Source organism: Hippocampus guttulatus, chromosome 15 (genome assembly GCF_054856545.1).
Source record: "Hippocampus guttulatus isolate MCC_2025c chromosome 15, RoL_Hgut_1.0, whole genome shotgun sequence".
In the NCBI taxonomy this organism is placed as follows: Eukaryota; Metazoa; Chordata; class Actinopteri; order Syngnathiformes; family Syngnathidae; genus Hippocampus; species Hippocampus guttulatus.
In genome coordinates this window covers 5,722,294-5,748,337 of record NC_141275.1, presented here as the reverse complement: position 1 = coordinate 5,748,337, position 26,044 = coordinate 5,722,294, and the positions used below count along the sequence as shown (strand labels likewise).

Sequence of the window (26,044 nt, the reverse complement as noted above, 5' to 3'; positions counted from 1 at the left end):
TGCTTTGGTCTGACTTTACTTACACTTCATTCATTACGGAATCATTAAACTGTATTGGCAGCAGATAGCTTGTTGGAGCTACTGCCCCGTAGTTGTGATGGCCAGATGAAACTTAAAAGCACTGAAGCTTTCAGGTCAGATGAAGCCGCCAGTGAAGTCAGAATAGTAAGGAAATTTGCCTTGGTTCTCATTCTCAAGCAACTCGAGCATGTATTCTGTGCAACACTGAATTCTCAAGAGTACTTTCATGACTAAAAATTAAGTCTACAGCAGCAGACACCAAACAAAATGGAGTTGCTGTGCATATAAAATTTAGTTAAATACACCATTTTAATATACATTTAATTTTAGACATTTTAATTGCGATATTTTTTTCTAATTGTTAAAATCCCCGATTGGTGAGAGCATGGGCCTTCCCGTTGCAAACACACCAACTAGTAATCAGAAAACGCAAATCTCAAGATCCCTAACAAATTGTAACGGAACCATTGTTGGGTTTAATCTTTTATTCAATCACATTTAGCAAGTCATACATAACATGTTAACTTCGGAGATTTAAGCATGGAATCCTGAATTGCTCTAGAGCCCACCTCGCAGACGCAGGACAAGATGGAGGGTTGATTCTTTCTGGATGTTGTAATCAGAGAGTGTGCGGCCATCTTCTAATTGTTTGCCAGCAAATATCAACCTCTGTTGATCAGGGGGAATTCCTTCCTTGTCCTGGATTTTGGCTTTCACATTCTCAACCGTGTCACTGTCCTCAACCTCAAGAGTGACGGTCTTACCAGTAAGGGTCTTCACAAAAATCTGCATGCCACCTCGTAGACGCAGGACGAGATGAAGCGTAGCCTCCTTTTGGATGTTGTAATCTGAGAGGGTACGGCCATCTTCAAGCTGCTTTCCAGCAAAGATCAGCCTTTGTTGGTCAGGGGGAATACCTTCCTTGTCCTGGATTTTAGCCTTGACATTCTCAACTGTATCATTGGCTTCAACCTCAAGGGTGATGGTCTTGCCAGTGAGGGTCTTCACAAACAACTGCATGCCACCTCTCAAACGCAGGACAAGATGAAGAGTAGCTTCCTTTTGGATGTTGTAGTCAGAGAGGGTGCGATCACATCCCAGCTGTTTGCCAGCAAAGATCAGCCTCTGGTGATGAGGTGGAATACCTTCCTTGTCTTTGATTTTGGCTTTGACATTCTCAACAGTATCACTGCCCTCAACCTCAAGAGTGATTGTCTTGCCAGTTAGGGTTTTCACAAAGATCTGCATGCCACCTCTCAAACGCAGGACATGGTGGAGGGTGGACTCCATCTGGATGTTGTAGTCAGAGAGGGTTTGGTCATCTTCCAGTGGCTTGCCGGCAAATATCAACCTCTGCTGGTCAGGGGGAATGCCTTCCTTGTCTTGGATTTGGGCCTTGACATTCTCAACAGTGTCACTAGTCTTGACCTCAAGGGTGACGGGCTTGCCGGTAAGGGTCTTCACAAATATCTGCATGCCACCTCGCAGACGCAGGACAAGATGAAGGGTAGACTCTTTTTGGATGTTGTAGTCAGAGAGGGTGCGGCCATCTTCCAATTGCTTACCAGCAAAGATCAACCTCTGCTGATCAGGGGGAATGCCTTCCTTGTCCTGGATTTTAGCCTTCACATTCTCAACAGTGTCACTCCCCTCAACCTCAAGAGTGACAGTCTTGCCAGTTAGGGTCTTCACAAATATTTGCATGCCACCTCGCAGACGCAGGACAAGATGGAGGGTGGACTCTTTCTGGATGTTGTAGTCAGAGAGGGTGCGGCCATCTTCCAATTGCTTACCAGCAAAGATCAACCTCTGCTGATCAGGGGGAATCCCTTCCTTGTCCTGGATTTTAGCCTTCACATTCTCAACAGTGTCACTGTCCTCAACTTCAAGGGTGATGGTCTTACCAGTGAGGGTCTTCACAAAGATCTGCATGCCACCTCGCAGACGCAAGACAAGATGGAGGGTGGACTCTTTCTGGATGTTGTAGTCAGAGAGAGTGCGGCCATCTTCCAGTTGTTTGCCAGCGAATATCAACCTCTGTTGGTCGGGAGGAATGCCTTCTTTGTCCTGAATTTTGACCTTCACATTCTCCACAGTGTCACTGTCCTCAACCTCTAGGGTGATAGTTTTGCCAGTGAGGGTCTTCACAAATATTTGCATGCCACCTCGCAGACGCAAGACAAGATGGAGGGTGGACTCCTTCTGGATGTTGTAGTCAGAGAGGGTGCGGCCATCTTCCAGTTGTTTGCCAGCAAATATCAACCTCTGTTGGTCAGGAGGAATGCCTTCTTTGTCCTGGATTTTGGCCTTCACATTCTCAACAGTGTCACTCCCCTCAACCTCAAGAGTGACAGTTTTGCCAGTTAGGGTCTTCACAAATATTTGCATGCCACCTCGCAGACGCAGGACAAGATGGAGGGTGGACTCTTTCTGGATGTTGTAGTCAGAGAGGGTGCGGCCATCTTCCAGTTGTTTGCCAGCAAATATCAACCTCTGTTGGTCAGGAGGAATGCCTTCTTTGTCCTGAATTTTAGCCTTCACATTCTCAACAGTGTCACTGTCCTCAACTTCAAGGGTGATGGTCTTGCCAGTGAGGGTCTTCACGAAGATCTGCATGCCACCTCGCAGACGCAAGACAAGATGGAGGGTGGACTCTTTCTGGATGTTGTAGTCAGAGAGAGTGCGGCCATCTTCCAGTTGTTTGCCAGCGAATATCAACCTCTGTTGGTCGGGAGGAATGCCTTCTTTGTCCTGAATTTTGACCTTCACATTCTCCACAGTGTCACTGTCCTCAACCTCTAGGGTGATAGTTTTGCCAGTGAGGGTCTTCACAAATATTTGCATGCCACCTCGCAGACGCAAGACAAGATGGAGGGTGGACTCCTTTTGGATGTTGTAGTCAGAGAGCGTGCGGCCATCTTCCAATTGTTTGCCAGCGAATATCAACCTCTGTTGGTCAGGTGGAATGCCTTCCTTGTCCTGGATTTTGGCCTTCACATTCTCAACAGTGTCACTCCCCTCAACCTCAAGAGTGACAGTCTTGCCAGTTAGGGTCTTTACAAAGATCTGCATTCCACCTCTCAGACGCAGGACAAGATGGAGGGTGGACTCTTTCTGGATGTTGTAGTCAGAGAGGGTGCGGCCATCTTCCAGTTGTTTGCCAGCAAATATCAACCTCTGTTGGTCAGGAGGAATGCCTTCTTTGTCCTGAATTTTAGCCTTCACATTCTCAACAGTGTCACTGTCCTCAACTTCAAGGGTGATGGTCTTGCCAGTGAGGGTCTTCACGAAGATCTGCATGCCACCTCGCAGACGCAAGACAAGATGGAGGGTGGACTCTTTCTGGATGTTGTAGTCAGAGAGAGTGCGGCCATCTTCCAGTTGTTTGCCAGCGAATATCAACCTCTGTTGGTCGGGAGGAATGCCTTCTTTGTCCTGAATTTTGACCTTCACATTCTCCACAGTGTCACTGTCCTCAACCTCTAGGGTGATAGTTTTGCCAGTGAGGGTCTTCACAAATATTTGCATGCCACCTCGCAGACGCAAGACAAGATGGAGGGTGGACTCCTTCTGGATGTTGTAGTCAGAGAGGGTGCGGCCATCTTCCAGTTGTTTGCCAGCAAATATCAACCTCTGTTGGTCAGGAGGAATGCCTTCTTTGTCCTGGATTTTGGCCTTCACATTCTCAACAGTGTCACTCCCCTCAACCTCAAGAGTGACAGTCTTGCCAGTTAGGGTCTTCACAAATATTTGCATGCCACCTCGCAGACGCAGGACAAGATGGAGGGTGGACTCTTTCTGGATGTTGTAGTCAGAGAGGGTGCGGCCATCTTCCAGTTGTTTGCCAGCAAATATCAACCTCTGTTGGTCAGGAGGAATGCCTTCTTTGTCCTGAATTTTAGCCTTCACATTCTCAACAGTGTCACTGTCCTCAACTTCAAGGGTGATGGTCTTGCCAGTGAGGGTCTTCACGAAGATCTGCATGCCACCTCGCAGACGCAAGACAAGATGGAGGGTGGACTCTTTCTGGATGTTGTAGTCAGAGAGAGTGCGGCCATCTTCCAGTTGTTTGCCAGCGAATATCAACCTCTGTTGGTCGGGAGGAATGCCTTCTTTGTCCTGAATTTTGACCTTCACATTCTCCACAGTGTCACTGTCCTCAACCTCTAGGGTGATAGTTTTGCCAGTGAGGGTCTTCACAAATATTTGCATGCCACCTCGCAGACGCAAGACAAGATGGAGGGTGGACTCCTTTTGGATGTTGTAGTCAGAGAGCGTGCGGCCATCTTCCAATTGTTTGCCAGCGAATATCAACCTCTGTTGGTCAGGTGGAATGCCTTCCTTGTCCTGGATTTTGGCCTTCACATTCTCAACAGTGTCACTCCCCTCAACCTCAAGAGTGACAGTCTTGCCAGTTAGGGTCTTTACAAAGATCTGCATTCCACCTCTCAGACGCAGGACAAGATGGAGGGTGGACTCTTTCTGGATGTTGTAGTCAGAGAGGGTGCGGCCATCTTCCAACTGTTTGCCAGCAAAGATCAACCTTTGCTGATCAGGAGGAATACCTTCCTTGTCCTGGATTTTGGCTTTAACATTCTCAACAGTGTCACTGCCTTCAACCTCAAGGGTGATGGTCTTGCCAGTTAGTGTCTTCACAAAGATTTGCATTTTTGCACCTTAGAAGAAAAAAAGAGAAGAACAAAAGTATTTTACACTTGCCCCTTCAAGGGCAAACCACACATAACAGCGAACTTCACCATCAATATGCTTCACAACAGTGGACTCTTCAAAGTCGAATGGCTTAAGCAATGATACTCAAAATATGCTGCTCTACCACCAGTGGTTCGTGGGCTTCCCTTTCATGATATGTAAAAGAATCCAAATCAATGTTTAAAGTAGTTCAGCTGTATTTAACTTTCAAGCATTTACAATTTTTAATTTAACTTTCATGTTCCATACATGTAAGCTTGTGTACAGAAAGTAGATTTGTTTCCAGAGGCAAAGAAACAATCTATAAAGAATGCAAGATACAAGATAATTTTGTGGGTGTGTAATTTTAAAACAAAGATGTGTTACAAATAATGTTTTACTGAATTTATCCATACTGTGAACTTTCCAAGTTTGTCCAGTAAAAGTCAAACGTTTGAATTGACTATTCAATGAAATTAGAATAGATCATTTTTTTCATGTAGTGTATGAAAACTAGGCAAGACTTTTGAGGAATGTCAAGTGTGTACTGTATATCTTAAACTGGGACACCTTAAAAATTACACGTTTTGTCTTTACACTTGTCCATATAATGTACTTGTATGTTTTGTTGATAAAAATTATTATTGAAATGAGCTTGCGAATTTCCCTTTTGTGAAAATCCAGTTCACTTATCAATTAATAATGATTATTGTGCATCTCAAATTTTATTGCGTTTACTGTGTATTAAAATATACATTTTCATAAAAGGTTGTTAAAGTTTGTAATGTCCTTACAGCCGAACGCTCTTCCAATAGTTGAAATTATGAGTCTGGTAGGCGAAAATGTCCTTTTACTCCATTCTGGGTTAAGGTGTTAGTATTTTATACGGTCGTCACCGGAATCGTCATAAAACCTAAACACTAACGAATGTCACCGTTCGTGTTTGATTCAGAGGCAAACATAATCCGTGCCGGCGTCACGTGACGTTTTATTACGTGCCGAGTTTTATTTAGTCCCGAATGTCCGACAAGTCTTTTTCATACACTGTATGTATTGTTTTCTTTAATGAATGTTCGACTAAGTGTTGTAATAATTTTAGATTTGTGGTTAATTTGCAACATGCATGCTAAGTGAAGTCGTTGCCCAAATTTAATTAAGCAAATACTCTATGTACCGTACGAATCAATTGAATCATATCGCCGAAATTCTTTTAAACATGCTAAATCTGTGAGTAGGTATTTCCATAACGACCATGCTTTAAAATATTAAAATATTTTACTTTTTTCCAGCAACACCAATGTCACCACAAATAGTTGGAATAAAAGAACAAAAATGTGTTTTCAATTTGTTAACGAGTTAAGAATTAAGCAAGGTATGCCATTTTAAAGGCTTTAAAATGCGTGTAAAAGTCTCGTCTTTCTAATTCAAAACAATGGGATGGCCTGTGATCAGTTTTGAGCAAAAAGAATGAAGCTGAGATCTTAAGGCCTTACAATATGGACCGAATTATAAATATGATAGACAACTTGAAAGTGTTCCATTTCACAAGCCTAGTAATCATTATAGTGAATTAAATACATAGATTATTACATAAATAATAAATTCTAATTAATAGAGCCAATTAAAGTTGACACACACCGTCACTGGCGAGGAATGGCTGTTTTTTCCTGGCCGTGCATCTCCCGCTCCTCATTCAAGGTTTGGTGACACAAATGTTAGCATGTTTAACTTGGATGGATTTTCGTCTGCATGTCCCCATAAACCCCTCCAAATTATTTGTTATCAGTTGATATGAATATGTCACCTAGATTTCAACACTTTTTCGGCAGTCAACAGACATGAGTTATCCCGCCGTTCCCGTGCATTTAACATTGAAATACTGCATGAAAATAATCAAACTGAAAACGGGGTAACAGATGAGATTACCCGATGCATCATATCTAAAAATAGATGTGGAAACCCCATTTTTAACAAGCCACAGCTAATTTTTCTGAGAGCAGGGCAAAACAAACCTATGGGATGTGATCATGCAAAATCACTGGCAAAATATGTTTTACACCTTTGCTTTTACCTATGCAGTATACAGTATAGTACAGTACTGTACAGTCAGTATTGTATTTCAAATATGCCTTGTGTATTCTGCATATGGCCCTAAGGTGGCAGGGTTGTAATCCGTCAATGTTCAGCAGTGTTACCCAAAAATCACCTGATTACCCTGTGATAAATGCACAGGTTTGCCCGCATTGGTCCCTCATTTATCACGGGTGTCATGTTCCAAAAATTACCCGGAATGGGTGAAATCCATGAATCCATGAAAGGGTGAATCCTCCCTCTCGTGGTTCCCACATTTGTTTCACTTAATTTTTATTTTTAAAATGCAAAATGTAAAATAATTACCGCGATTGGCTGGCAACCAGTTCAGGGTGTCCTCCGCCTACTGCCCGATGACGGCTGGGATAGGCGCCAGCACGTCCCCAAAACTCGTGAGGATAAGAAGATTCGAAACTGGATGGATGGATAGAATAATTACTGAGGTGCTCATTATTGACGGAAGGCGTGTTCTGCAGCGCATGAGGACTACGAAGCCTCGGCTTAAAACACCATTACAGTTACTTCCAACATTTTTTGGTGCGAATGTACAAAGTAGGAATGATGTTTCATCCAAAAAATGTATTAGTTCATTGGGGAAGCTGACGTCCTGACAGGGGGATGAGGGCAGCCATGTCATCATGGATTGGATCGCCTGCCACAGACATCTGCTGTTAGTTGAGTCCTGGATAATAAACTTGGAAACAATCTGACAGAGACTTAAATATTTGGCAAGGCTTGATGGGGAAACGCAAGAGGGAGGGAACCGTCCTTCACTCCAGCTGGAGCTGAAACACAATCAAAACAGACAGAACATGACACACGATAACTGCCTGTATCAGTTAATGTGTGTCGTCGCTTGAGACACGTCTCTCCCCTTTCTCTCTAATATATTGGAAATTCAGCTATTTTATTGAAGAAATAAATGATTGGATTGAAAACAAAAATTACGTGTAAAGCACCAGAGAACTAAAATAAAAAATAGTGTAAAAATCATTCGGTTGGTCTTTTTACTTTTCATTCATTTGTTTCTGCAATCGGGACAGTAGGCCATGCCTGAATGTCCCTGAACTGAACCTGCGCTATCTCCAGTAAAGCTAGGGCAAGTTCAACAATACAATGGCATTTTTACCTAAACTATTGGACGGTCAACACTTGTTGTGAGAAGTGAAAGGTTACCTCACAATAAAATCCAGGGTGTGTTTTCTGATTATGCCCTTAAGAATTATTTAATGAGCAACGATTACATTCTGGAACAATGCAAACTTTGTTTTTGTACTGTACAAACTATTCATTCGGATCATCACCCTCTTAAAATAATTGTAGAAGTCATTTTTTTACAAAAAAAAAAATGCTATGATTGCCTGTTGATTTGCCGATAACCTCAGTTCAACAGATTGTGCCATTCTAACCATGAATGTAGTTACCTATGTCAAGAGTGTGACTTGGGCATTTTTATTTTGCCTGAGTCAAAATAAAGGGTGCCTTACGCAATTTTACAAGCTTTTCAAGATGGTGGCTGATTCAGGAAAAAGAAAATTCTACACAGCTGTTGACATTATTTCCTTGATTCAAGGCTCCTTCCATATTGATAAATGAAGATGTTTACTATAAAATACGCTGGGCAATAAAAATGACAAAATGTTTCATCTTTTTAGTCAGTGTTTTTACACTCATTTACTGAGGATGACAATGAGACCATCTTGAACCCTTTCAGGGACAGCGGTTACTACAGTGGACATCTTATCATGTTATCAGGTTACAGGTTATCATTGGTACATGGCAGGCTCTTATGGATGATGTGAAAGATGCCAAGACTATCTGTCGACCAATTGAAGGGTGAAACAGGACAGTAACCCAAAAGTCAGAAGATAATCAACAACTGAATGGCTTCAACAACAACAACAAAAATTGCCATCTGGAGTGGCCCAGTCAGAGTCCAGACCTCAACCCAATTGAGATGCTGTGGCATGACCTCGAGAAAGACATTCACACAACACAGCCCAAGAATATTGCTGAACAGTCAAGAGGTTTATGAAAAGATCAAATCTCCTCCTGACCGTTATGCAGATCTGATTTGCAACTGCAGCAAACATTGAGTTGAGTTTTTTGCTGCACGACCAAAATCGACTCAGCCAGTTTTTAAATCCATTGTTGCATGTCAGTAGTTCAGGAATTTGAGGAAAGTCAGCTGTGACGTGGATAATGATGAGATCACATTTATGACCAATCCGGGTCATTCCAATGCTCGATGCAATGTCTACATGACAAACATTTCCACATAATTAAGGGCTACAGATTGCAGACTCTGTTGTATAAATTAAGTTAATTTGGACTGAATTGAGTTCAGCTCAGATGCTCCATACAGCAATGGCCAAATCACCAAACCGGACTGGTTAATGAACAACAGAATTCATAAATAAAGAAGCCGCAACCTGAACTTTAATGATTCACTGCTTGATCAATAAGTGGTGACGTGTAACAAGTGTTGCGAAAAGCTTTGTCCAAACCCTTCAGTTAAATTTAAAGAGACTCTCCAAAAGCCATTGTAGGCTGAACTTGAACTTCCATTGGGGTGCGACATATTCAGCTCTCAGGCGCTTTGCTGTGACGATTGCAACAGTTTTTTTTGACTCGTCATGTTTGGGCTATTAGAATCAGTTTTGATAATGAAGGCATAATAAGAAGGTTGAATAAAGAAGGGCAAGCTTCCAAAGAGAATGACACGCCTTTTTCAACCACATAAGTGAGACGTGAGACCATCTCTTCATCGCTCACCCATCAGCATAGAGAGAGGCACTCGAAGCTGTCTGTGCTGGTAAGTAGATATGTTCATGTGTTGAGTATTCTCGATTTAGTCATTTGAAAAGCTATTAAATGAAATCCTTATTTTTATATATTTTTTTGGTGGTGAAGGGGGAGAGGTAGAATGTTTGAATCTAATGTGGCAACCAGTCCAGGGTGTAAGCCGCCTCTTGCTCAAAGGTATCTGGGATGGCTCTAACTCAGCTGTGCCCGCTATGGGAAATGGATTGATGGAAGGAATTGTGCTCTTCATTTCCCCCTGCGCTTTCTCCAATCATTTCAGATGTTCTTTGGTCGCTGATTCAATCTTTCCCACCAAAAATAAGAAAAAAGGTTAAAAAAAAAAATCTTGATTCAACCATTTGATCAATTCTGAAAGGCAAGTCAAAGTAAAATCTTGCATCGCACGACCTCTAAATTCCTCTTTTTGTACCTTTATAGCAAACAGAATGCACAAGACAATTCTATTTGCAGGTAAGGTGCACAAATACATGATAAAACTGTTTTTTTTTTTGGTTTTTTTAACAGTGATTGTCAGATTAACAGGTTGCATTTGAAGTTTGAACGTTTCTGATAAGGTATGTCAATTTGCAGGTCTCTTGCTGGCCACTGCTTGGTTGGGTAAGTTCATGTCTTGCCATGGTTTGTGGATCCAGTGAGGAAAATTTGCAAGGTCTCAATAGTGTGGTTATTATGTGCTATATTTACCGTACATGCCATTTGATTTTTACAATCTTTCAGGCTCAACCGAAAGACTGGTGTGTGTCTATAACAGCGTCTCTGACCAACGATGGGGGGTTGGAAATTTCACAATTGATGACATCCAACCGCATCTGTGTACCCACCTGATCTATAGTTTTGTCACCATCGATTCGAGTTTTAACATTTCCCCAAACTCGAGTGACAAAACAAAATTCCCACACTTCAAGAATCTGAAGACCAGGTTAGACCTTGTGCATTTCAATTTGTCTTTTTTTTTTTTTACCCCTCACTGAATATTATGTTGAGTAATAAACAAGCAAACATGTTTGGTCCACCAGTAATCCAGATCTAAAGATCCTTCTGGAGGTCAACCTGATGGAATATCCATTGTAAGTAAAGGTGGACGATGTAGCCATACTGTAGTTACTATGACTGAAGTCATCATTGCAAGACTGGAAAGTTGCATCCCTCCCTTCGTCTGCACCCAACTTATTTTGTTTTGCCGCTGTGCTTTTCCTTGTGTTCATCAGTTTGCATCAACTGATAGCCACACAAGAAAATAGGAAGACCTTTATCCAGTCTGTAATCTCCGTTCTGAGAGAACCTGCTTATATGTTTGATGGGATAAACATCTTGTGGCAGGCTAAAACGGAGACTTTAATAGAAATCAAGGAACAGTACGCAAAGCTCATCCAGGTATGATCCTGAAATTCCCATCTACTGAGGACACCATCAGAGAAACGTGTGTTTCCGCTTCACAAAGCCTTTTTGTTTGTATAGGAATCGCACAAAGCTTTTATAGCCGAGGCGGCCCAAAATGCATCTGAAAAACTCCTGCTCACTATGAGTGTCTCTGCTCAGCCATTTGTCATTCATCAGAGCTACGAGGTCGAACACATTGCAGAGTAAATACACATTTTCAAACATTTTTCCACAATGCGCCCTTTTCATGTTTTGCCGCGCGGTAATTCTCCTGTGTTTTATCAGCCACGTCGACTTCTTCAACGTGATGACGTCCGATATTGAAATCATCTTTCAAAAAGGCCAACCATCTTTCGCCACTCCGGCCAAATCATTCAGTGAGGCGGTAAGTAACAACCAGCGCAAGCCCGCTTTTTACCTAACTCGGGGGTCGACAACCTGTGGCTCTCGAGACGCATGCGGCTCTTTAGCGCCCCCCCCCCCCCAGTGGCTCCCTAAAGCCTTTTCAAAAATGTTTAAAAATGGAAAAAGATGGGAGGGAAATATATATTTTTTGTTTTAATATGGTTTCTGTCACAGAACAAACATGACACAAACATTATTAACGTTTTACGATGCTGTAAAAATGTGTCGAATAAATATTAAATGTCAACATTTCGTCAACGAATATTTGTGTCATAGCCTGCGACACACGTTTCTATTTGCAGGGCGGGATGTCAGTCACGGAGCTGTTGTAAAAAAACAAAATTTTAAAAACAGCTGCCTTTCGTGTACAATTCACCGAGGGTACTTGCTAAGAATGGGAATCTGGGCGGCCAAGAGAAGCATTTTTAAACGGTAAATATGAGCTACGATTGTTAGCACGCTGTGAAAGTGCGTCCCTCGTTCATCTTAGCGGCCGTTAAGGCTGTTGCTCATTACGGCATGTGTGTACATATGCGCGCGTGTGCGGTAATGGGTCGATCGCGGGAGGTTGGTTGTTCGATAAGTAGATCTTCCGTCAAAAAAGTCTGGGCACCCCTCCTCTACAGGATGAACTGCAGGGGAAAAAAAACTTTAAACATGAATGCTTGTTGTGTATTTGTAGCCAACTTGTTGATAGTCATGTTGATAACAGGCTAATATAGCTCATATAGATACATACAGCATGTGTTGCCTTCATTATCAGGCTTTTTATTTTTTGCGGCTCCAGACATGTTTGTTTTTTGTTTATTTTGGTCCAATATGGCTCTTTCAACATTTTGGGTTGCCGACCTCTGACCTAAATTAATCCATGCGTCATGATTTATTTGGCTTGAACACCATCTCTGTTTTCTTGGCCCTAACTATTTTCCACCATACCTTTTTCCTCAGGCTTTTGCAGTGAACGTCTGGCATAAATTGGGAGTACCTGCCCATAAGATTAACATGGGAATTGGGGTATTTGGAGAATCGTTTATGATTGACATTCTGGGCACTGTTCACGTGGTGAGAGGCAATTTAGCTGATTTACCGGAAGGATTCTTAGCTCGTTATGAGGTAAAATATGAGCAGCGGCAGCTTCTGTTTGAACAGATGAGAATGCGGTATTTCAAAATGTGGGTCTTCCTTTCAGGTGTGCTCTTTCCTGCAAGGGCTTCTTGGGGCTTCATCAACTACGCAGGTTGTCTTTGATGACATCGCTTCTATCGATGCAAAGGTAGTCCAATTCAATCAAAGTCAAACCCCTCAAACGAAGTCAGCAAAATGTGGTTGATCAAGTTGATAATATGAACGCGCACAATGTACAGTTAACATTTTTCCCTTGGCTCCGAAGGTTGATTACATAAAAAAATACCAGTTTGGAGGAGTTTTTGTCCTGTCCCTGGACCTGGATGACTTCAATCAAAGTTGCTGCAGCCATGACAGCAAATATCCTGTTATCCAACATCTGCACGATGAGCTAATTCTGTAACCGGGTAACATCATTATGATTCATATTTCATGAGTTTGAAACAGTACGGTCTTCCTTGTCATAAAGACCATTATACAATCTTTTTTGGTAGCTAGCTGTGCATTAGATGAATTTACTTAATTGGGGCCAAAGTGGAGATAAAGATTAATTATCTAAACAGCCATAATGTGTACTTTTTTAAACTGCTGAAATCATCTATGAAGGCAGAATTTTTTTTTTCATTTATGGTGTTTTTGTAGTCAGCCACTGATTGTAATGCAGTTGTTGCAGATTGTATTTTGTGTGGTTACCAGTAGCTGAAGATCATCACGGATAGCTGTTGACACCAGTCTGCATATTACTAGATGTTTTAATCGGGTGATTCTGGGAAACGAAATTCAATTAAAGCTCTCAATAATTTAATGTCGTGCATTTTTTTCATTTATGTTTTGACAAAGGTGTTCATTTCAGTCCTGGAATACAGAAAAAAAAACCCAACATGTGAGTAAAAAAAAAAAGAAAAAGTGAATTATCCAAGTAGCACATTTGACTGCATTATGTGTGATGCGGTAAAATGGAGAGAATATTTGTATGATTTGGATATTTTATGCGCCATGCATATAAGGCTATTCAAATGGGTCACCAGTTAATATTAACACTGTTAGAAAATTGGAGTTGAGGAAGTCCCATCAGAAGGTGCACAGCATGGAGTGTTTGTTGTCATGCCGATTGAAGTCATTTCACAAACGTGAGACTTCTGTTTCTTCGCCCTGTTGAGAATGAGCCAGAAATGCAAGGTAAATGTTATACACGTAACCATTGTTGAATGCTTGTTTAATTGTGCAGTGAAATATTTTGTCACCTCACTGGCGGTGGAAGAAAGTGCTTCGCTCTTTTTCAAGTCGTCATAGCCCTCCTTATCCTTAACGAGTAAGGAAAGACAAGGCCCTCCTTCCTTCACAAGCATAATTACATCTTCTAGGTATTGGTCCTCCACATTTTGTCCATTTATTTCTATCACTGTATCACCCATTCTTAGTCCTGCTTTCTTCCCCGGGCTTCCTGGGCCCACCTGACCAAGAGAAAAAAAAATATTACCTTCATGCAGTGTAATTGAAATATGATATTCAACCCTACTTGACTGATGAAGGTCCCAGGACACTGTGGTCTACAGCCAAGGTTGAAGCCATACCCCAAGGAGCCTTTTTGAAGAGAACAGAGCCTGGTCTTAGATGAACCTACAGTTTGCAGGCAATGTTCTGATGCGGGGACTGGTTCTCTGCTTTCCATTTGAATAGCATCATCCTCACAGAAGATGAGAGGTGACAGTCCTAACTGTGAAGGCATTAGATCAAGTATGGAGCTTCACTGACATTCTAAGATGAAATTCACAGATGCTGTGGTTGTATTCAACACACACACACACACACACACAAAAAATATGGAATGCAAAACGAAACCAACCTGTGTGTAAAACTCATGGCCCTGCGGAATAACTGTGGTCAGTGAGATATGTCGGCCACTCTCTCTCACTCTTGTCACAATCTCGTCATGCTGTAGCAACTCCACAGACTCTCCGTTCACCTCCAGCAGTATATCGCCATCTCGGATCCCAGCCCTCTCTGCCGGACTGCCAGTGTCCACCTTACGCAGCACATGAGCTGTCGCGTACGGAGAAACGTTTCAAACTAAAATGCAATACAGGTGATGGACACACTTTGAGCACCCACCTGTACGTCCTGAAGGGGCCTTCTCGAAGCGAAGGAGGAAACCGTAACCTTCAGGCGCCAAATCCAACTCGAATTTTTTCGATCTATAAGGCAGATGGTGTGGAACCGCCATAGTAGGGAGTATGGGCATTTTTAGTTGAGTGTACTTCTTCTCACTCTTGCTGTCGATCACTAGGATGGTGATGTCATTGCCGCATTTTTTCATCTGCAACAAAATTGTATATATGGTTTGAATTAAACTATTTAAGAATCATATCCATTTTAAACTGAGTACAGTATGTCTATTTTCAGGCACTCAAAAGTGTTTCAACAAAGCCACATTCTTGCATGAAATGACTTTGCAATCAATGACTGCCAGAGATCTGGAGACAATACTCATCACGAAATTCAGAGTTTCTCCCCTGCAGATGTTTGGCCAGACCTTCACCGCAGCCGCATTCAATTTTGGCTTTCACATTTATCGTCCGTACCTTATGAGCATGTTCTATTGCGTTGAGATCAGGTGACTGATTTTGGCCAATTCCCTGATCTTAATCTCCACAGAAGGCAACAAAAATGGAAGATAACAAAATTATCCATTCATTGTCTGATCCACTTATCCTCATGAGGGTCACGAGTGTGGGGCAATTTAACCTGCCATGCATGTTTTTGGAATGTGGGGATAAACCGGAGTACCCAGAGAAAACCCACGCGGGCCCTGGGAGAACATGCAAACTCCACACAGGAAGGCTGAGGCCAAAATTGAACGTCTGACCCCTGCACTGTGAAGGCGACATGCTAACCAGTCGGCCGCCAATAATAAAATTATTTTCTTGTAAATCGATTCTTGAAGAAAAATACACAGCATCAACAACTCAAGAATACTCTGCAGTCGGTCAATTATGATTATGATGTACAATTCGGTGATGCCTTAGAAATTGTAAGTATTGTACTGTGGATTTTCAACCTGCTGCAAATCACAGGCAAAATTCAAGAACAGGAAATCCAAAATTCAATACAAAACAAAAACAATCTTCAGATCCGTAGCCAGCTTGTCTGAGATGTAATTTAATAAGGCAAATACACTTCCTGCTTGGTCAACTCAGTGACACGATCTGAACAAAACAGAGCAAGACTTTTGACTGAAAACAATAAGGAAGGCAGTCAATTCCACCAACAAGCAGCAGCAGAGGTAGGGTATACCAGGTGAAGTCCTGGTATAACATTTCACAGAAGGAAATACACTCATAGATATTCCATCACTGTGCAAATGCTTGATCTTTATGTATTAAGCGAGCTGTTTATACCATTCTGCTGAGTGCAGAGTGTGTGATATCTGAAGCCACGGCTCCATTCATCCACACCAGTCGATCCCCCTTGAGTACGCCGGCCTTTTCAGCTGCCCCTCCAGGCAACAGGCTGACAGAGAAGCAACCCTTTTCAGCTATGTGGCAAAATGGACAAAACTGAAAAATCCTGCGCAGTCTTTGAATACGTGAGTGCCACAAGTGGTGTTACCTCCAACAGGTGTGAAGTTCATGCCCAGACCCAAGACAGGATCCCTGGTGATGTGACACAGTCTAGGTGGCTTCAAGTCTTCACCCTTATATGCTTTGACAAGATCACGGAGGTCATGACCCTTGGCGGTTGCCTTTTCATATGCGTCCCCGTCCAGAACCAATAAGCACAAGTGATGTCCACTTAGCTTTATTCTCCTGGCCACCTGATGCAAAATGACTCTTATTTCAGTTGAAAGACATCCATACACACACAAGAACCGTCTCCCGGATATGAAAGAAAATGCGGAGAGAATAAATGGAAGACTCAACTGGTTTACCTCCTGGTGAGGAGCATCCTCGACATAAACGTTGTTGACTTCAAGAAGCCTGTCTCCATCTTCGAGTCCACAGCGCCCCGCAATCCCCCCAGAAACTACATTTCTGATGATATGTCCTTGTTTCACCCATTCCACTCTCAAATGAAAGCCGTAGGCCTCCCCTTCTTCCTTTTTAAGCACACAGAGACGTGGTCTGGGGGTCGATTCTGTGAAGTGAAGAGAACGGTGCTTTAATGCATTTGTCGACAGTGGATGACGAGAAGCTCTTGCATGACGAGGTACCTTCGGTAAGGACCATCAGGGGGTTGTCTATTCCCTCTTTAGGATTAAATGTAAATTTCCTTCACAGCAAGAGACAAGAGACCACACCGCTTTAGTTTAACGTGTAATTAAGGTGGGTATGTGCAGTTTAAATGTATCGGGTAAGTTACTTGATGAAACAATCTTTCACTTCACTTTATTGGAATTGTCCTTTGTAGAATGATTTGGTTTGCAACAGTGCACAGTGACATCAACCCAAAGTAATCAGAAATATGAACAATAAAATGCATCAAATGCGTTAATTTAGACATAAATCAAGTGGGAATTATTTACAATTGGCAGCCCGTTGTCCAGTGGTTAGCGCGTCGAACTCACAGTGCAGAGGGCGTGGGTTCGATCCCGGCTTCGGCCTCCCTGTGTGGAGTTTGCATGTCCTCCCCGGGCCTGCGTGGGTTTTCTCCGGGTACTGCGGTTTCCTCCCACATTCCACAAACATGCATGGCGGGCTGATTGAATGCTCCAAATTGTCCCTAGGTGTGAGTGTGAGCACGGATGGTTGTTTGTCTCTGTGTGCCCTGCGATTGGCTGGCAACCGGTTCAGGGTGTCCCCTGCCTACTGCCCGAAGACAGCTGGGATAGGCTCCAGCAACCCCCCGCGACCCTTGTGAGGATCAAGCGGATCGGAAAATGAATGAATGAATTATTTACAATTTACATTCAATGAATATAGAGTCATGATCATTATCCATCCATCCATCCATTTTCCGAACCACTTATGCCTCACAACGGTCGCGGGGGGTTGCTGGAGCTTATCCCAGCCATCTTCGGGCAGGAGGCTGGGGACACCCTGAACCGGTTGCCAGCCAATCGCAGGGCACACAGAGACGAACAACCATCCGCGCTCACACTCACGCCTAGGGATAATTTTGAGCGTTCAGTCAGCCTGCCATGTATGTTTTTGGAATGTGGGAGGAAACCGGAATACCCAGAGAAAACCCACGCAGGCCGGGGGAGAACACGCAAACTCCACACAGGGAGTTCCGGAGCCGGGATTGAACCCACGACCTCTGCACTGTCAGGTCGACGCGCTAACCACTGGACCACGGGGCCACCCTCATGACAATTATATGGCCAAAATACAACCGTAATCTGTGAAGATTGTTTTATTTTGGTGCCAATGGATTAAAAATGACAGTGACCTAAAAATTGAAAATGCTGTACTAAAAAAAAAAGAATAAATAAATACATTTAAAAACACGGTGAAATGTCATATTTTTAACATGAGCACTGCGCAAGCTAATGTTTTCATGTCGAAGCTCTGTTGTTTAATCATTATACTCAACTGTATACAGTACCGTGTTTCTTTGGGTGGCTTCATGTTCATGTTTGAGCAGTTCTCTGTTCACAATAAAGCTGACTGAAAGAGCGGGGGAAGATAAGGAAATAGATGTTTAGACCAACAGGAAAACGTTCTTTTTCCTGCATTTCATTACTACCAAACTTTGAGATAAAAAGATCAGATTAAGTTTCTGGTTTTAGTAGCATGCAGTGAAGTGAATATTTACAATGTTTCTTATTTTCTCAACGCCCAGCCCAAAACACAGACTAATAAATGACAATCACAGTTCAAGGAAAAGAATATCAATTTGAACTTCGTGCTCTGTGAATGTCAGTTCTATACACTGAATGGAGGCATCAGCATTCAAGAGAGTGTTTGACGGTTAAATGGCAGAACCATAAAATTGGGTTCAACTTTCCGAGAATTATCTTAATCTTTGCTCTCTTTCAAGGAGGGTCAGCTTTCCAAAGAACACTGTGAACTTCGTAATCTTCTGTCAAATACAATCAAAGATAGCAGTAAAAACAGTAGTTTCCACATTAATTGTTGTCATGGAATGTGGTTGATTAATTGTATTATTGATTCATTATTGTCAATTTTGAGTCAGGACCAATTTGATGCCTTTGGAATCATACAGTGCAGGTTTTTGACAGCATATCCGCCAAAATCGTTTTCTGTTATCAATCATGTGATAGAAGACAGATTCCGTTTGAAATACTTTTCTTGTTGCTTCTTAACTTCAATCAACTCCAAGTTAATACTCCATGAAGGACAATGATGATTCCCACAAATACAGGGATCAGATGATTGCCGTGCTTTTGATAACAATGTCAGTTACATTTAATCCATCTCACATAGTGTAACAAACTACACTGGCTCATCCTCCCTGTTCTTTTCTAGTTGGACAGGATAAAAGTAATGCACTGAGTAGTACAATTCGGCAGCATGGAATTCTTCACATACTGCATGTGGCCATGCAACTTCTCTTTTTGGTTGGAGGAGAGCAAAAACACTTTGGTGCTACTAATGGATCACTGTTTGCTTTTCCCATCATAAAACGTTTTGGCCAGCAGGATTACAGTATTCATCAGGTTCTTCTAGTCAGGTTCACTTTGCTAATATTTGTCCTATGAGACACCTAGTTGAGTAGGAGTGGAAAGAGAGACTGTAGTTTTAGAGTTAAACTGCATTAAAAGTACAAGTTGTTACCCATTCACAGATAGTCAATCGAAAGGCAGCCGAGAGCACAAGACAACGAATCAAAATATTAAACAATAGTTTGCAACATGGATGGCGGACTGCTGCCAAAACAAACAAACAAACAAAAAAAAACATAACTTGGTCAAATATTTTAAATGTCGTACCTGTACTTGATGTCATGCTGTGTCGCAGAGCAGGAGACGTAACAAACCCAAACTTTTATTCTCAACAGTGTGGCTCCTCCCCGGGGCACTGGGTAGGGGCAATGTCTAATCATTATGAAATTTGTACACAAATACAGTGCTTGACTTTGCAACGTTCACGACCATCTAAACACTGTAGCACGATTTGCTTTCGTAAATACGACTTCCCATTCAGCTCGCTCCCATTGAGTAGTTGATGACCCGCTCCGTATTTTGGCAACGGACGTGAGTGACACATGTGGAATTACAAAAAATACTTTTGGTACTGTTGAGTAAATATTTGCATTACCCTTGTTAGCAGAGTCGCTTCACAGCACGTGCAAAGGCAATCATACAATCCCAACAACCCTTTTTAACACACTTCACCTTTGTGGTTCGAATGGCGAGGGTTATCACGGGAAGTTGACATTCAACAGTGACAATTTCGGCGTTGGGCTAGACGAGAGGTGCATTCAAATACTTTCGGACATTTCAAAATGAAGCGGAAGAAAGCCCTGCGATGGAGTTAACATAAATCGCTTCAAATCTCTAAATAATGTGGGCTTTCGAGCCATCTGTAAAAACTAAAATATATCAAGAATAACGATGGGGGTGTGAGATCTCGTTGCAATGTTATTTAATTACAATCAATAGCCCGTCTAGTTACTTATGTCACAATACTTAATCAAATCACTCGGCCAACATACTTCAGTCTATCGTGGTTCTAATGTCAAACCTTAATCATTCAGTGAGAATGTTTTTTTTACTCTCGAAAGTCGAAAAAATTACAAAGACTATACGCCTTCAGACGTTGTTAATATATAAAAGTGAATAAATAAAAATAGTGTAGTTTGTAATTTTTTTAAAGGTTCCATCATAAAAAATAAAAATAAAAATAAAACATTTCAAATTGTATTTTCCTGGCCACCGTTCCCAGATAGATCAAAATATCAGAATAGACTTGTGTAAATGAGTAGATGTATGTAAAGAGATTGCATTCTTGGGAAAGCAAATATACTGCAGGACAACTGTTCGTAACGGGCATACAGTGATTAGGCTACGCCCTTTTATTGTAAAACAATGAAAAACAACAACAACAATTAAGATCCCAAAAACATCCGCCAGGTGTAACCGTCTGGGTTGAATGGTTATCATGTGGCACTGCAGCATAAGAAGCACCAGAGTTGAGAGCGGGGGTCGGTGACGTTTTATTCATTCATAAAAGAGGAGCAAAAATAGTCTTCACTGTATTTTGAGTATCCTCCCTGCAAACCTTGCAAAACCAAGCATGTTCATAACTTTAAATGAAACTCCGAGGCCACTAGATGGCATCATGTTTCAAATCACACCGTCAGCCACTTGTATACAGTGAGCAAAGGCCCAAATCTAGTCAATTAGTAACTTAGTCTCAAAAGTGGTTCAAAGGTTCTGCTCATAATTTCCGAGATTTCAGTAAAGATTCAGTTGAGAATGTGGATACTTTGGATTAATTTGGATAATTTAGAATCAGATTGTGCAGTGCTTACATGTATAGGTCTACTTTTCAAATACTGTAGATTCAAAACCAAACCCTAGAAATATGAAGCGGACGAACCACGAGTGCAGCTTATAGTTGTTACATGCTGTACATGAAATAACTGAGGCAAAATGGAGTTCAAGACTTGACTCCAACCAACAGATTGTCCCAACTAATTTCTAGTTGAAAGATCAACTTCATGTCAGCGATAGTATTCGTTATTTCATCTCAAACAAATGTAAATAAAATGCTATTCTTGAAATAATGAGCAAATGCACATTTCATGTCAGTACCTTTCTGCCATCTAAAAGCAATATTGAAATGCCTTTTAGATAAAAATGTATTAACTTTGCCTAGAGTGGACATCTTTTCAGATTCAGATTCAGAAAACTTTATTCATCCCCGTGGGGCAATTAGAGTAGTATCACCCATCCATCATACATCCATCTCAAACAGAGACACTCAGAAAAGGCCAATTTTAAAAAACTATTTATACAAGATATTTTAATGTTCGGGCGGCCCGGTAGTCCAGTGGTTAGCACGTCGGCTTCACAGTGCAGAGGTACCGGGTTCGATTCCAGCTCCGGCCTCCCTGTGTGGAGCTTGCATGTTCTCCCCGGGCCTGCGTGGGTTTTCTCCGGGTACTCCGATTTCCTCCCACATTCCAAAAACATGCATGGCAGGTTGATTGGACGCTCTAAATTGTCCCTAGGTGTGAGTGTGGGCGTGGATGGTTGTTCGTCTGTGTGTGCCCTGCGATTGGCTGGCAACTGATTCAGGGTGTCCCCCGCCTACTGCCCGAAGACGGCTGGGATAGGCTCCAGCACCCCCGCGACCCTTGTGAGGATCAAGCGGTTCGGAAAATGGATGGATGGATTTTAATGTTCCAAGGCAGGGGAGATGGAGTGAGAAGGAAGAGAAAGAGAGCAGAGGAGTCAATGGAGTGTCTATGGGACTTCAGCACAGCTTTCCGGATGCAAGTGACAGCCCTTCTGAGTCGCTGAGATGGCCCCAGAGGAAGACAGAGCTCCCATCTGTACCACAATCCTTGCCAAAGTACTGGAGTGCACTAGCGGTCAAACTCTGTAAAGGAGACTTTTTGTCAGCTGCAAGTCATTTACTTTGCGAATCATCATCCGTGCAACGGCTGCTCATTTCTCTTGACATTGACACTATTTCAGTTCTTCTGATGCTAAAGATGAAAATCAAAATGAATTAAAGGGGATGAAAACAGCTCTTGGAAGAGAAAATATGGGGAAAAGATGCTGCTGTTCTTTTATTTTTTCATAATAGCCTAAATCTATGGCCTTCTCTGTGACATCCTTAGAGTCCGAAGGCCACAATTGTGTCACACTTTACTTCTTTTTTTAATGAGTGCCATGGAAGTCATGGCTGTTTTTAATAGTGGCCATGACAACCTCCTCTGCCTTGTCACAATAATTCCATCCATCCATCCATCCATCCATCCAACACAGCTTATCCTGAAGAGGGTCACGGGGAGTTGCTGGAGCCTATCCCAGCTGACTTCGGGCGGAAGGCAGACTACACCCTGAACTGGTCGCCACCCAGTTGCGGGGAACATATAGAGACAAACAACCATTCATACCCACATACACACCGTCACTGAGTGGGAAACGATCCCAAGCTGCCTGCACACAAGATAGGAGAGTGTACCACTACAGCATCAGCGACTTACAATAAATCCACAAAACAAATTAAAAACAAATCGTGAGGCATATGTGTTTTCACTATATCGTGTGGAGAAATTTCTGGAATTAGCAGCATGTATTCTCTTAAGAATAGCAGCAGATGGTAATAAAAGGTCTTACATTGTGGGTAGAAGGATGGTCATGAAAAAGGGAACCAAGCAGCCTCGAAGTTCAGTGCGGCAGGAACTTGTCTGTGATCTGAAGGAAATGTGACCTCGTTCACCAAAAAAGCAAAATGGTGAAATGGACTGAAATTTTGCTGTGCCCAAGGTTGCCGTCCTCAAGAAGGAATGTGTACATGCCTGTGTTTATGAGACCAGCGAACATCAATGACTCAGGCTGGGCTTGGTCAGATGAAACTAAGTTTTTGGGCGTTTCAAGTTGACCTAGTAGGTTTGGGGATGGAAAACAAATTGGAGTTACCCAAAAGAGCACTTTCTCCTCAATCAAGCACGAAAGTGGGAAAGGGTGAAGGATGTCTTCATTGAAGGGCCAATGAATGGAACCACATAGTATTTTTGATAAAATCCTCCTCTCTTGTCTTGGCCTTCCAGCGTTACACTGAACCACACTGCCGAGGCGATGAGGGAGTGGCTCAAAATATCTCAAATTCATACTGTGGTCAGTCTCCAAATTGCAATCCAGTAGAAAACCTGTGGAGGGAGCTGACGATTCTGGTTTCCAACTAATAACAGAACATCAGATTCAGATTTCACTCAACCCAACATTGATTAACTTAAATTTTTTTAATGAGTTTTTTTTCCATATTTTTGACTGATACAATTTCCATAATCAAGAAATAGCCATCAAAATACAGTCGGTTAGATTTTTTGTAATTGAGCAACCTCACAAATTCAACAGATGAATATACTGTATATCGTTCTCACTAAGATTCTAGTTTGCTGGAGCCTATCCCAAACGACTTGTTGGTACACAAGTGACTGATTGCCAGTCAAATGCAGGGCACATACAGACATTCGCACAAATGGACAACAGAGAGTCTTGAATTAACCTAACAAGCATGTTTGCCAAATCTGGGCGTGGCGTACTGGGGAAAAAAGAAACTCTTGCAAGCATGGGGAGAACATGTAAACTCCACAGAGCAATCAAGGACCTTTCAACTGCCGGGCAGACTTCCCAGCTGTTGTGTCATTTCTGATATAATTGTAATTGTAATTGTTGATTAAGTAATAATTACTTGAGAAAATATTTTGTCATTTCGGAGCGAAGTTAGCCCACTAGTCCTCTCGGCTGTTTTCATTTGAATAAATCTTGGCAAAAATATTACAAAGATTTAATCAAGTTTGGCTTTTATTGTTTTTTGGAAAATAGCTCGCTTTATACAATGTACAGGATATCTAGACAAAAGGCTAGAATGTCATAGCGGAGTTGATAAACTTAAAAATATATATATTTATACAACTCTTTGTGATTAAAGACTCTCTTAATTTTAAAATCATTTTGCATGTTTTGGGTAAAATCCTTGTGCATCTTTCAACATGAGGCAATATACATTTAGATCACACAGAATGCTTCACAATATATTACCCCAAATTGAAAAAATAAAATAAAAGAAAGACAAATGCTGCATTGAAAGTATTTATCACTTAGAGAGTTACAGCCATTAGATGCTAAATCAGCACAAAAAGAAAGAAAAAAATCTGTAGAAAATTGAGATTGCTTACCCAGCAATTTCTTTTACATTGAGCAATTGAGGTAACATCCTCTGCTCAAAGAAATTGTGGATGTTAAAAGAGGAAATGAGGACTTGGGTACTCACTGTGGCCAACATACTACACTGAAACGACCCAAACTGCTGTTTTTTTTGGTGGTGGTGGTGGGGGCGGAGGGGGGTGGCGGTTGTGGATCCTACGGTGTATAATTCAGCTTGACAAGTCAGCTGTATCTGTTGTGAAAAGCACTTTTCATAAAAGTTACCATAAAATGTAAAACAAAAGACAACAACGAACATATCACTTCTATGCAGTTACTTGTTTTATATGTAAAGAAGCAAAGACAAATATGTTAAATTGAACATATTTGTATGACATTTATACATGGCTCGGTTAGGCCAGTGTCTATCAGGTACCGTACATGGTGACCTGACACAGTGCCACATTGGCCCAGGGCTATTTGGTCTACGTTAATGTCGGACACTGGATAATTTTCAGAATGATAAAAACACTACTAGAGGCTACTCAGAGGCCCGGGTGTAAATATATGAATGGACTAACAATGTCACTTACTCACCATTGAAAAAAGTGAAGCCACTAGCAATCATCTGATGTTGACACTCACTTAGCACACCAAACTTGATTACATTAATTTCTCTGCAGCATTTTCACATTCTTGGCTATCTCTACAGCAGAAACACCAAGATGTGTGCCATACGGTTGTACCAGTAAGTCTAGGGGAAGCGCTACATGCACATTTTATTGATATGAATGCTATTATTAATGTTCTATTTTAACGTATAACTCTAAGTGCTACTCAAAAAGTTGTCTGCGTCATGTTGTCACTTATCACAACCATAAACAATGAAATGAATGCAAAGCCCATCAGAACAAAAATTTGTTGCGAAATATAAACCTAACTTCTGTAAGTTATTATTCACGATACTGAGATATGTACAGTACTCTGAACGGTCGATGCGAACAGTGAAATTTGTTCTTGGAGAGGCATTGGCACTAAAACATGAACTGGTCACAGCGTTTTCAGCACGAAAAAAAAAAAATAAGACGATGTCAGTTACAGTGGCAACATAAGATGGCTGCCCTTGGACTTCAGTCGCGAGGGATCCAGCCGTTAGTCCAGTCATATATAAGCCCTCAGTCAGGGGCCCCATTAGAGTGATTTCTGAATCCATAGCAGAATCACAAGGGGTGGTTTATGCGGACCAATATAAGCCATTTCTCTGGGCCAACCTCTGAGACACCAGCCAAGCAGTGTCATTGTTTTGTCATAGATGTGGCCATGTCAATTGTCTTTTGAGCCCTTGTCAGCCCTATTGCAGTAGATTTACGCATGATTGACATATAGACTACTTCATAGCTTCTACAAGCAATCACTTGGAAAACCATTCATGCTGTTATTTTTAGAGTGCAGTGAATTGAACCCCTGGTCGTTAATTGCATCTAATTGGTCGACTGGAACAAGTGTACAACGCGCATCACAAACGTAACGTCCATTCACACAGACGAATGATGTGGCAAAAATCAAGGCGCAAATAAAAAGAAATAGTTCCTCGAATGCCACGTTTTGCCCTCGTCCTGTATTTTTAATCCCATGTTTTATTCAAGAAATCAAAAGTTGGTTTTAAACACTGCTGTAATATCAATGGAAGAGTGAACGTAACTGGCCCAAATTCACCTT

At 41.8% G+C, this 26,044-nt stretch overlaps 3 protein-coding genes across 6 annotated transcripts; 1 reads left to right on the top strand and 2 right to left on the bottom strand.

Moving 5' to 3' along the window:
• Positions 1-579: 579 nt before the first annotated feature.
• LOC147193541 (polyubiquitin-A) lies at positions 580-4,689 on the bottom strand. 2 transcript variants are annotated; one of them, XM_086130569.1, is made up of 2 exons: positions 1,373-4,689; positions 580-1,144 (listed from the first exon to the last, which is right to left on the bottom strand). In XM_086130569.1, the coding sequence occupies exons 1-2, from the start codon at positions 4,687-4,689 to the stop codon at positions 580-582; spliced, it is 3,882 nt and encodes a 1,293-aa protein (XP_085986695.1). The 2 variants fall into 2 exon arrangements, with proteins under 2 accessions (XP_085986695.1, XP_085986694.1); XM_086130568.1 differs by having other exon boundaries at positions 580-4,689.
• A 4,631-nt stretch (positions 4,690-9,320) lies between these two features.
• On the top strand, positions 9,321-13,342 carry LOC147193540 (acidic mammalian chitinase-like). The gene is made up of 11 exons (XM_086131959.1): positions 9,321-9,616; positions 10,045-10,077; positions 10,198-10,224; positions 10,345-10,546; positions 10,644-10,694; positions 10,836-11,001; positions 11,086-11,210; positions 11,293-11,392; positions 12,361-12,525; positions 12,602-12,685; positions 12,803-13,342. Exons 2-11 carry the CDS (start codon positions 10,053-10,055, stop codon positions 12,938-12,940), a joined length of 1,083 nt encoding a protein of 360 aa, XP_085988085.1. The 5' UTR covers positions 9,321-9,616; positions 10,045-10,052; the 3' UTR covers positions 12,941-13,342.
• A 19-nt stretch (positions 13,343-13,361) lies between these two features.
• Positions 13,362-19,880, bottom strand: nherf4b (NHERF family PDZ scaffold protein 4b). 3 transcript variants are annotated; one of them, XM_086131955.1, is made up of 12 exons: positions 19,758-19,880; positions 19,430-19,517; positions 18,070-18,143; positions 16,748-16,806; positions 16,466-16,671; positions 16,147-16,351; positions 15,936-16,072; positions 14,650-14,854; positions 14,384-14,580; positions 14,057-14,254; positions 13,782-13,991; positions 13,362-13,689 (listed from the first exon to the last, which is right to left on the bottom strand). In XM_086131955.1, the coding sequence occupies exons 3-12, from the start codon at positions 18,108-18,110 to the stop codon at positions 13,660-13,662; spliced, it is 1,488 nt and encodes a 495-aa protein (XP_085988081.1). In that variant the 5' UTR covers positions 18,111-18,143; positions 19,430-19,517; positions 19,758-19,880; the 3' UTR covers positions 13,362-13,659. The 3 variants fall into 3 exon arrangements, with proteins under 3 accessions (XP_085988081.1, XP_085988084.1, XP_085988083.1); XM_086131958.1 differs by having other exon boundaries at positions 18,082-18,143; XM_086131957.1 differs by having other exon boundaries at positions 19,835-19,875.
• Between the last annotated feature and the right edge of the window lie 6,164 nt (positions 19,881-26,044).

Coding starts and splice junctions, on each gene's coding strand:
- LOC147193541 (XM_086130568.1), bottom strand. CDS start 4,689: ATGCAAATCTTTGTGAAGACACTAACTGGCAAGACCATCACCCTTGAG.
- LOC147193540 (XM_086131959.1), top strand. CDS start 10,053: ATGCACAAGACAATTCTATTTGCAG. Junction 11,393..12,360: donor CCAAATCATTCAGTGAGGCG/GTAAGTAACAAC, acceptor CTTTTTCCTCAG/GCTTTTGCAGTGAACGTCTG. Junction 12,686..12,802: donor TCGCTTCTATCGATGCAAAG/GTAGTCCAATTC, acceptor TTGGCTCCGAAG/GTTGATTACATAAAAAAATA.
- nherf4b (XM_086131955.1), bottom strand. CDS start 18,110: ATGAACATGAAGCCACCCAAAGAAACACGGTACTGTATACA. Junction 14,255..14,383: donor GCCATGAGTTTTACACACAG/GTTGGTTTCGTT, acceptor ATGCCTTCACAG/TTAGGACTGTCACCTCTCAT. Junction 13,690..13,781: donor TTTCTTCCACCGCCAGTGAG/GTGACAAAATAT, acceptor CATTCTCAACAG/GGCGAAGAAACAGAAGTCTC.